Here is a 12,054-nt window from a genome sequence, read left to right as displayed (position 1 = left end):
GCATAAGAAGCTGCGACCTGTTTTCTTGTAGGTGGGAAACAAACACTGGGAAGTGAATAGCTAAAGCTATAACTAAACGAATGGTTGAAATTAATATCAGGATAATCATAAGGATTTTTCTCGATATCCGTATATATCACTATATGGTTCATGTATGCAAAATCATGTTAAATAAACAAATTAATGTTCATCACATTGAACCGAATGGTGATGTTGAAAAAACTGACATTTTCAGATAATATTCCTACCATACCTCCTTTTATCAGAGTTTTTAAGCAAAATTTGCTTGTCATCATCAGTTCAGACAGCAGAAATGTGTCACGATATCAAAATATCTTCATATCATCACGATATGATTCCACTGAAAGACGATAAACGATAATATTGAATTATCGCCCAGCACTAATTTTTACTGAAAAAACTTAACAGATGTATTTTATAGACACCAGGTAATTATATAAAATTGTTGAAAAAGCAAAAGATACCCCTCCTTTAATGCGACTTGCAGTGTCACCATAGCAACTAACACTTAAAATTCCATAGTCGCCATTTTATGCTGCACTAGCCAAATGACCATGACAAACAGTGGAAGGACCGTTCTGTCCGTTCATGTTCAGAGCCTGTGTCCTTGAGTCAGACTCAGCTGGACCGAGCTGAACCCGCCGGCTCGTCACGCCGCACGGCCGCCACGCCACGCCACGCCACGCCACGCCACGCCACGCCACGCCACGCCACGCCACGCCACGTCTGAACGTGAGCCGCCGCACAAAGCTGTTATCCCCTGTCAATAAGGGCGGCGGCCCGAGGGATGGAGGCAAAACAGCAGAAATAACATCGGCCGTTAGACTCCGACGGTTCCCAAACATGACCCACTTTCCGCCCCGCTAATATAAACAGGACTGGCATTTCCACCTGACCACCGGCTCGGTACCGGAGGTGTCAGGGATTTGGTCTGGCTGCTGCTCAGACCGCATGTTGACTCGTAAACATGTTGTTTTCTCTGACTTAGTGGGCAGAGCGAGGCACCGACACCGCCAGGGTTTGGGGTTCAATCATGCATGTTGGGGAGCTGAGGGTGGGGTGGGGTGGGGGGGGTGAGGGGGCGAGGGGGGACTTTTTGTATTACACACCTTAGATGTTGAGCGAGCAGTTTTGGTCACTTTAAAGAAGAATTTTATGAGATTGGTTTGGATAAAAATACATGTTTCGGTTTTCATTTAGCTGGTGTGTGTGTGTCTCACTGTGTGTGTGTGTGTGTGTGTATGTGTGTATGTGTGTGCGTGTGTGTGTGTGTGTGTGTGTGTCCCTCGACAGTCTTGCCGGTCTCCAAGGTTCTCAATGTCTGGAATATTTCTCCACAGCAGCCAAAGTGAATTCAAATGCCGACTGTATTAACATCACAAATGGAGATCATCCAGGAGACTGAAATGTTCAGATTATTAAAATATGCATGAAAAATGCGGAAATTTATTCAATCCATCCATCCAACTATTTTTTTAGCCACTTTTGTGGGTCACGGCCGCGCCGTCAGAATCACTGTATGATATTTATTCTGCACAGATGAATTCAGACAAATAGCCCAGTAGCTAACACACAGGCTAGTTCAGACCAGCAGCTGATGCTCAGAGCGTTGCAGTGGGCCGTCGACTTCAGACCAAACGTTTATTTAATTTATTTTTAATTTAATTTTAAGATTAACAAAACACCATAACGGTTATTAATGATATTCAAACGTTCATGCAGTACCTCACACTGGTATGAAACATAAACCTTCCAGAATACATAACTTTCTTAAAGGAATAGTTCACCCAAAAATGAAAATTCTGTCATCATCTCCTCCCCCTCATGCCAAATGAAACACAGGTGAAATGTGTTAGTCCATATAACACACAGGGAGGCTGCAGCACAACTTGGTAGCAGCCTTCTCCAAAACAACTGAAGTCAATGGGGACCTGTTCTTTAGAGCTCCAAAACAAAAACAGACAAACAATCACACTGTGAATAGAAAGACCTATACACCATTATTTGTTGCAGATCAATCAGCTGTAGTTCAGATTTGCACTAAATGATGGTGTAAATATACTGTAGGTCTTTGTGGAACTCTGAAGAACTGGTCCCCACTGACTTCAGTTGTTTTGGAGAAGGCTGCTATGGAGTTGTGCTGCAGCCTCCCTGTGTGTTATATGGACAAACTTCACCTGAGTTTCACCTGGCATGAGGGGGAGGAGATGAGGACAGAATTTTTCATTTTTGGGTGAACTATTCCTTTAACATGAAATCAAAATGTTTGTAACTTTTTTTTTTTTTTTGAATATTTTATTTTGCTTTTTCAAAACCAAACACAATAACAAACAGCAAATAACAAACAAATGACAGTACAAAGTCAACAAGACAGCAATCAATAAACAAATCAAAGTTAAAATCAAATAGACACTGTCCACAATAACAACAAAATAAAATAATATAACTAAACAAAACAAAACAAAACATTGAGAGACACAGGGCAACATCACACCTCAAGAATCACATGGTCAAGCACATCCTCAATACAGGAAGACTATACAGAGGCACAATCAGTCTGGTGTGATGGGAGGTTTTCCATATAATCCACAAAGGGTTGCCATATCTTGTAAAATGTTTTACTCTTATTCCTCAACCAGTAAGTTATTTTCTCTAGGGGTATACAGCTATTAATTTCAGAGAGCCACATTCCAATTGGGAGGGGGGCATCCGATTTCCATTTTAACGCAATACATTTTTTAGCAATGGCCAGCAAAATTTCTGTGAGCCTTATAGCGTGGCTATTTTTAAGGTTGGAGTTAGTAAAATTACCCAGTAAACAAACCTCCGGATCTAATGGAAAGATAACACCATGAATACTGGATAGGGTGTCACACACCCCCTGCCAAAACCCCTGAAGTTTAGGGCATTGCCATGTGGAATGTAGGAATGTTCCTTCATCTAGGCCACATCTAAAACAAAGGGGCGATATATTGGAGTTGTATTTGTGCAGTTTATATGGGGTAATATAGAGCTGATGCAGGAAGTTAAATTGTATCAATTTATATCTAGAGTTTAAAGTAGAGGTGACACCATCTCTGCACAAGTCACTCCATAGTTCCCCATCCAGATTAATTCCCAGGTCTTTAAATGTTTGTAACTTTGTGTGTGAAACACACACACACACACACACACACACACACACACCGTCTGTGTGAGGAAGATTTCCCACCAGTGAGCTGACCAACACCTGAAATAATTTTGGCAAAATTATAAAGTTATTCTCTGTTGCAGCCCATCTGTGATTTAGTCTGATGATTTTTACATAAACACACCTAGTCCAGCTTTAACCAATACTCTGTATGATGTATTGACCAAAATCAAATATCTGTTTTTGTTTGTATTTATTGATTTTTCAATGAACAAGTATAAAGTTCATTTGGTATTAGACAATGACTCAAAATGAAGTTTCTTAATCATGTTCAAATAATATAAAAACGGCAAATTCAAGTAAAATAGCACATCAGACAGACCGTTTGGTTTGAGGTATTAATTTGATTTTGGCGATTCCAAGGTGTGGAGCGTCAAGAAAAATAAATAAATAAATAACCAAGACGTGAGGTTTCATGCTGCTCCTCCCTCCTCCTGCTGCCAGCGTCTCTCTTCTCCTCACCTTGCAGCGCTCAAACTTATTAGCGGAGTGGAGGCAGAGAGCAGAAAGCGTCTCTCCCACGCCCAAAGACACGAGCCAGCCGCCAAGGCCGCAGCGAGCGCTTTACAGCACTGCGGCAGCCATTCAGACAGCTCCTTCTGTACACACACACACACACACACACACACACACACACACACACACACACACACACACACACACACACACACACACACACTCCCAGAGCTGAAAGCAGGAGGCGCTCGGGGCCGCGGAGCTGGAGGTCAGCCTCATTGTGAACGGGAATGAATACACTCCCAGTGCGGATGCCACCGCCACGTGCACGCTCACATTCAGTTCACGTGCACGTTTTTTTTTTTTGTCTTCTTGGAAATGGGCCTGAAGCTGACTTTCTATCTTTTTTTTTCTTTTTCTTTTTCTTTTTTTTCTCCCCTTTGCCTTTCACAGCGCGCCTGTGTGTGTGATTGTGGCTTATTTTGTTCCTCATTATCCTTTCACACGCACACACACACACACATACACACACACACACACACACACACACACATATACACACACATACACACAAATGCTAATCCATTTGACATGCATTTGCACAGACCATGAACATGCACATGCACATACATACAGTATATCCTCACACTCCACCTGCTTCATCATATACAGCTAGAATCATACTGTACATGCATCCACATAATAGAAAACATGGTAAAAAAAAACATACTAAAGGATATGAATTAAAACAATAATAAAGGGTATGAATAAAAATACAATAAAATAGAAAAAGACAGAAAGATAGAGCGTCTTCATGCAGCTTGTCGAGGCTTTCTGGTCTGACAGACAGAACGGATCCGGCGGCCTCGGCATCACAGCCTGCTGGAAAGTAATCTTGCGGTGAATGCTCAGCCCCTCTCCAGATTAAAAGGTAACAGTAATGACCTTCGTCTTCGCGTTTCCTTTCATCACCTGGTAAGCTGGCGGTGGCATTGGACTCACGCTGCAGCGCCACGTGGCCTCAGCCAATCGGAGGACAGAGCGGCGGCTTTGTGCCGGGTCTGAACCACTTGAAAGGGCTCATCAAGCATTTATAAAGACCTGAAAAGCCCCCGCTGAGGCTGGGAGATGTATAGGAGCAGCAGAGTGGTGCAGGTCCTGGAGAAAAGAATTAAAAATATGTCTTCAGTCATATTATCTAAAGTCAAGTCCTTGGAGGGTTTTGAGTACGGTTCGATGTTGCGTTTCTACTTTTAGTTATGTTTTTGAGGTTTTAAACATTTTGCAGTTTCTTGGTTTTGCCGTTGAGGAATCGGCCCGGTCATGCAGACCGAACGTTATATAATCATAATAATAATGATAATAAAGTTTATTTATATAGCACCTTTCAAAACAATTGTTACAAAGTGCTTTACAATAAATAAAAGCATGGAATAAAAACACTACAAAAAAAAAAACAAAGAATAGAAACTAAGTACAAATAAATAAAATGAAATGAAAATCATTATAAAAAATGGCTACAGCAACAAGATCAGTGGAGTAAAAATAGAGCTAAGAAACAAGGAATAAAAGTAAAACACAACAAAGAAATAAAAATCATTGCTATGTTATGTTCTGATAAGTCTGCCGCTGTTTTTGATTTAGTGTTTTTCAGTTGCAAAATACGTCCAGCTCATTCTCACTGGCATTAGCAAAGTGTTAAAGAGATAAAATAACTAAAATATGCAATTTCTCATTAAAGCATTTTTAGCCCCACGACAGCAGGGGCTCTGGATCGCTTGGTCACTCGCTGTTTTATTGTTTTATTGGTTTATTGTTTTATTAGGATCCCAAAGTTTACATGGTCAGTTTCCTCAGTTCACTTTTGAGTGCCTTTTTGAAAGTGTAATTATTCTGTGTTCACCACTGTATGGGTCAGATGCAGCTCCATTTTTATTTTATTACAGTTGTTGAATCTCGGTGGATGATGAACAAACAACTCAAGAGTGATACTAAAGAAGAAAATTAACATTTCTACCTGGGTTGACCGTCCCTTTAAAAAGTTTTGAATTTAACTTGTGGATGTATTTCACAAGACACAACAGCAGCGGTTTGGTCTGGCAGGTGGTGCATTTTGTGTGTGTGTTCTCTATGTGTGTGTGTGTGTTTTTGTGTGCTGTTAGTAGGTGTGGAAACTCCTACTGTATTGCCTACTTCTAGGCCATCAGGCTGTACATAATAGTACATAATAGTACATGATTAAATCAAATGACTCACTAGAGCAACAGGCCTCGGTTTTCTACAAAGGCAGTGGATGAATTGCATGTTTGCAGTAACAGTGAGGGTTTGACTTGATAGTTTCCACTAGAACAGGGCCAAATATGTTGATTCTGAACCTGGAAAACATATATATTGTCACAGAATCCATATTGTTAATAAGGCGGTAAACGGCGCTCTCTAGAATTATTTGCACTCTGGCTGAAGATAAAGAAATACTAAATAATAGGCAACACAGTTAGAGTTTGTGCTCAGAAATATTAATGTGTTTTTCTGCAGCCGCAGTTTGGTTCGTGTTTCCCAGGGTGCCAATTACCGTGGAGGGCTCTTAATGGAAGACATGCTGCATGATGGGCATCTGCTCCGCTCCAGCATTCATGTACAGCCACACTTCTATCCAGCAACAGAGTTATTTGTGGGTTCACTGCATTTCTGAGCTCTGTCATGCAGAGTCTGACTATTTTCTGTCACTACACATTTTGAAATATAAAAACTTACCCAGACCCTGGATTCACACTCTCTTACACCTTGTTCAGACCTTAGTGTGTTTCTGTGTACTTTTACTTCTGGTAAAGGAAATTATTCAAGCAGAGCAAATCCTAATCATTAGCATGTCACCTTCTTTCAAGATAAAATTCATGTTTTCTTGAAGTGCTACACTGAAAAAACTGGGGCTCCAACAACAGGAGCAGAGGTGCAACAACAAAAACAGTCTTGAAGAACAAAATGGATTGGCACCACAGTCTGTCCATTAAAAGAAATATTTATTCAACTAGAGAATATTAAAACACAACGTTGCGGCCGTCTGACTGTCTGATTAAGATAAGATAACATAAGATATAGATATGATAAGATAAGATAAGATATACTTTATTGTCCCGCACGGAAACTTGTCTTGGGCTCCAAGCCGCTGCATCACACAACATATTTGTCAACAACATCACAATGCACATTCATGCAAATACATAGATCATACATACAAACTCATGCAAAACGTGCTTCAGTTCACATGTTGAGTGTGAGACAATAGTTCTTTAAAATAATAAAAGGTAATAAAAAAGACAATAGTTTCAAATAATAAAACCAGGTATATTCAACCAGTGTTTTTTTTTAAATAATAAAATAATATAGTACTCCTACTTGTTGCTATTTAATATCTTGATGGAGGATGGAATAAATGAATTCTTGTACTAGTTCAGTCTGCAGTTTGTCATCCTGAACCGTCGGCCTGAGGGCAAAACCTCCGACTCTGGGTTCAGGATGTGTGTGTTGGGTCGTTCAGAATCTTCTGTGCCTCCCTGAGCACAGATTTTTCATCTAAAGACTGAAGGTTATGGGCTCTTTGGCTGAAACCTCATGGTTTAATATTCTCCGGGTAAATAAACATTACTTTTCCTGGAGAGAGAGAGTGTGGTGCCCATCCATTTTGTACTTCAATTTCAAAAAACAGAATGTAGAAAATAGCTATGTCTACATCCATCATTCATATCACAATTCATATCACAATTGCAATATTCAGCAAGAAAAGCAGAATGATGTGTTTTTGTCAGAGGTTGCTTCTGTTAGCGGCAGAATGTTACCTGGACTGAGAATACATCATGCCTAACACTAACCAGGCAAAATGATTCTGTTTTACTTTTCTCTGCACTGACTAGTGTGAGTGAGTGAGAGAGAGAGAGAGAGAGAGAGAGAGAGAGAGAGAATGAGACGAGAGAGTGAGTGTGTGTCTGAGAGAAAGGCGAGAGAATGAGTGTGTGTCAGAGAGAAAGAGAGAGGAGAGAGGAGAGAGTGTGTGGGAGAGAGAGAGAGAAAGAAAGATGGAGAGGTCTCTGTTGTAGTCGAGTGTCTGTCACACTGAGTATATGAGCCAGACTGTGTGTGTGTGTGTGTGTGTGTGTGTGAGTGTGTGTGTGTGTGTCTATCTGTTTTTTTCTGTGACTGTGTCTATCTGGTTTTGTTTGCATGTGTACTTCAAGTATCTGCTCCTGTGTGTTGTGTGTGTGTGTGTGTGTGTGTGTGTGTGTGTTGTGTGGGTGTGACCGTGTGTCTATCTGGTTGTGTCTTTATGTGTGTATGCACTAGAGCTGAACGATTTTGAAAAAATATGTAATTGCGATTATTTTGACTGATATTGCAATTGTGATATGATTTGCGATGTTAGAGGGAATGATAATTTTTACATCATTATTCTCATTTTCATTGAAAAACATATTATAATGATTATGGTGTGATTTTTGCGGGGATCTGTACCAAACAAAGATGTTTTCTTAAGTCTGTAGAATATGATGTGTAGGCCAGGACATCTGCAGCACCACAATATTTCATTTAAAATGCTATTTTGACACATTTCACCTTTAACAAATATTGCGCCTCCTGCGATTTGAAAATTGCAGTAGGCCATATTGTGATTTCGATAAAATTTTGATTAATTGTTCAGCCCTAGTATGCACGTGTGTGTGTCTGTTACTGTGCATGTTCACCACATGTGTGTATCTGTGTATGTACTGCATGTGTATATCTGTATATATGTACTGAACGTGTGCATAGGCAAGGCAGCTTTATTTGTATAGCACATTTCATACACTGAGGCAATTCAAAGTGCTTTACAGAGTAATAAAAAAAATACAGTAAAGGTAAAAAAAAATGTACAATTAAAAAGTGCAAAAGAGATCCACAAGATAAAAGACTTAAAAAGTAAACTAGTACAGTTCAAATCAAGTGAAATCGAAAGATAAAAGAAAAGACAGTGCGAGAGGATTAGAAAAGTGAAAAGTGCATTAAAATCACATTTAAAAGAAAGATAAAATAGATATAAATAAATAAATATTACAGAGCAGATGAGTGTTGCCCTAGATTTCTTACATACAGTACATGTACCGAACATGTCTATCTGTATATGTACTGAACGTGTGTGTCCGTATTTTTACTGCACCTGTGCGTACCGAATGTTTGTATCCTCATATGTGGTATATGTGTGTATCTGTATATATATGCGTGTGAGTGTGTGTGTGTGTGTGTGTGTGCGTGTGTGTGTGTGTAGGTGTGTGAGCGGGGATCAGTTTGTCTCATCCATCAGCTCAGACAATTAGCGCCTCTGCATCCAAACAGGAGTGTTTCTGCGCTGATTGCCTCTTGTCTGCAGAGCGAGCCTCCGCAGCAGAGCCATGTGTAGGCAAGCTCCGGCTCCTCCATCTGTCCCACTCTGTGACGCTGATAATTACAGCTTTTTAAAATACCTGTGATTCAGTTCACACTTCTCAGGCATGAATTTTGATTTTAGCTCTTGGCTGCTGATTTTTTTTTTAAAGGTACCGCGTAACATCGATAAATCATCACCACAATAATTTTGAGACATCAGTATAATTACCGTAAACAAACCAGATCATCAGTGGTCAGCCTGTCAGCCTCTATCAGCCTCTACTCTGCATCCTCCATTGTTTCTCCTCCACCTGGTGGATCTGGAGGGAAATCTGCTGGATCGCTTTACGGCACAAAACAGGAAGAGGTTCTGTTCTTCCAGAGCAAAACGGAGCTAAAGCTGAAAGAGTTTCTGGCAGCAGATGGTGGAAGGAGGGAAAGGAAGATGGAGAAATCACTTCCAACATGTTGATCCTCTTCAGGGGGGGGGCAGGAAGCAACGGGGCTTATGGGAAATGTAGTCTTAATGTGGAGAAACACTAGAACTAACAATACTGCTGCTGTGAGATAGAGACCAATCATCTCCACCATGGACTCATTTGTTTACGGTCATTATACCAAGGTATCACAATTAATTTGACACTGATAATGATATTTATAAATGCTACACATAGCACCTTTAATTATAGTTTTTGCTTATGTACGTGGTTGTTGCACATTGTTTGTCATGATGCTGCTTCTTTGGCCAGGTCTCGTCCCTCCTTTTTGTCTCAGTGGGACTACCTCCCTAAATAAAGGTTTAATTAAAACATATCAAGTATAACCACCATAGTTGTTTTCTTGTTTTTGTCAGTTTGAGGCACAACATGTCATCTCTGTCCAGTGAAAGCCTTCATTCTCCTTTCAGATTCCTAAACAACACTGTCTGTTCCTGCATCTTGGAGAAAATCTTTTATTATATTCAAACTGAGTGACAAGTATTGAAACACCTTTTATCATCCCTATAATGGTATCTGTCTAAGTGCTGAAAACTACAGCCTTGAGAAAAGCTGTATCCACATATATTGCAATTAATATCATTCATATCAATCGCTATATTGAGCAAAAGAATCACCGGTTGATGGCATTTTCAACCCTACAGTCTGTTTGCTTTGGTCGGAGCTGTTACTTCCCTACATTTACACTAGAGCTGCAACTAACGATTATTTTCATTGTCGATTAATCTGTCGATTATTTTCTCGATTAACCAGTTAGTTGTTTGGTTTATAAAATGCCAGAAAATGGTGAAAAATGTGGATCAGTGTTTCCCAAAGCCCAAGATGACGTCCTCAAATGTCTTGTTTTGTCCACAACCCAAAGATATTCAGTTTACTGTCATAGAGGAGGAAAGAAACCAGAAAATATTCACATTTAAGAAGCTGGAATCAGAGAATTTTGACTTATTTTTCTTAAAAAATGACTCAAACCGATTAATCGATTATCAAAATAGTTGGCGATTAATTGGAGCGGACTTTCTTCCAGGTGAAGCGGCACGCAGCAGCATCAGCAGCAGAGTCTGTGGATCGCTGAATTTGCTGTCAGCCTCTCTGAGGGAATTGTGCTTGGTGTTTTCCTCATGTATAACAAAGCATTATCCTGCTGTTTATGGAATGAGATTCTGAATAAATACTTAATACCTTTTCACACTTTTTTTTTTTTTTAGAAATGGTCAACTCTACAGACACTCCTGCACCTTGAAGATTTTCTGTTTTCCTGTCAATCTGAGACGTTAAAATGCAAAGTTACTTTAGCTAGACGGCTTACACTGCTTAAACGGAAGGACAAATTCCCTCCAACCTTTAAGCTATGGGTTAAAGACCTTATGCATCATTTGACATTGGAGAAAATTCACTATTCTACAAGAGGGTGTGCTATAGAAGGTTTATGCTGTATGGCATAACCATTTTTAACCCATGTAGAAAAAACAGACGCCACTGATATTGCAGTTTTGTAATACTGACCCCATATTATATATAGCTTACTTGTTTATTATTTGTAACTTTTAAATTTTATTTTATTTTTTGTATGTTTTTCTTGCCACTCATTATTTATTATTTATTTATTTTTTTATCATTTATTGTATCTTTTAATTTTATTTATTTTATTTTATTTTTTGTATCTCACCTACGATTCTTGTCACATTGACTTTATTTATATGTATATGTAGTTGTTTGATTACTAAATGGTACAATAGGGATGGGGCTCTGTTGGAGCAGAAACATGGGGGGGGGATATATTGTGTTTATCCAACTGTATCTGTGATTTATTGCATTTTGTATGACTTTAAATACCAATAAAAATAACTTTCAGCAAAAAAAAAAATGCAAAGTTACCATTTTCATTCTGCGTCTGACCAATAAAACAATGTTTGCTCAAGTGGAGAAATGCAAAAAGTTTTCCAGTCACCCGATCATTAGTACAAAAGAAGTTTCTGCGATGTTAGACTCTTGTGTTTAGCTGGTCAGATCACAGTCTCCCTCCAGACGAAGCTCCCAGCTGAAGAGTTAAAACATCCAGGGTTTGATAGAACTGCTGGAAACGCCTTAAATGTCTAATTATTATATTATATCTAGTTAATATCTATTTGTGTTTCTTGCAGACAGCGACAGTGAAATCTCCAGTGGGACCGGAGACGTTTCCAAAGACTGTCCTGAGAAAATCCTGGAGTCCTGGGGAGGAATCCTCACTAGATGGTAAGACTAAGAGAATTTAGGCCCTAGCCCGGCCCGGGTCCTAGACATTCAGGCCCGAGCCCGATTTGTTTTTTTTGTTTTTTTTACATAAACCTGAAGTGTTTGATAAATTTCGAATAGCCTATTAAATCAGCACCATATCAAACACCATACAAAACCCTTCCAAAGCATTACCAGTATTAAATGTGTCAGTTCTGGCCGAACACAGAGCCGGATCGGAGCCGCAACTCTGGAGATACGCAACACTTCTATTTTTGACGG

General features: G+C 39.6%; 1 protein-coding gene across 2 annotated transcripts in view; it reads left to right on the top strand.

Moving 5' to 3' along the window:
* The window catches only part of LOC139663933 (rab GTPase-activating protein 1-like), a 55,951-nt gene extending 44,154 nt beyond the window's left edge, over positions 1 to 11,797 (top strand). The window contains exon 11 of one of the 2 annotated variants that reach the window (XM_071542718.1): positions 11,700 to 11,797. In XM_071542718.1, coding sequence (XP_071398819.1) covers positions 11,700 to 11,797 — 98 coding nt within the window. Of the gene's footprint in view, positions 1 to 10,763; positions 10,968 to 11,699 lie in introns of those variants that run through there. The other variant, XM_071542719.1, reaches the window with a different exon arrangement.
* Positions 11,798 to 12,054: the final 257 nt, after the last annotated feature.

The sequence above is a fragment of the Centroberyx affinis genome, unplaced genomic scaffold, assembly GCF_046629955.1.
Source record: "Centroberyx affinis isolate AG114_WGS23_722 - 3 ecotype Tasmania unplaced genomic scaffold, CSIRO-AGI_Caff_v1 ptg004173l_1, whole genome shotgun sequence".
Lineage (NCBI taxonomy): Eukaryota > Metazoa > Chordata > Actinopteri > Beryciformes > Berycidae > Centroberyx > Centroberyx affinis.
This window is presented reverse-complemented; position numbering and strand designations above follow the sequence as displayed.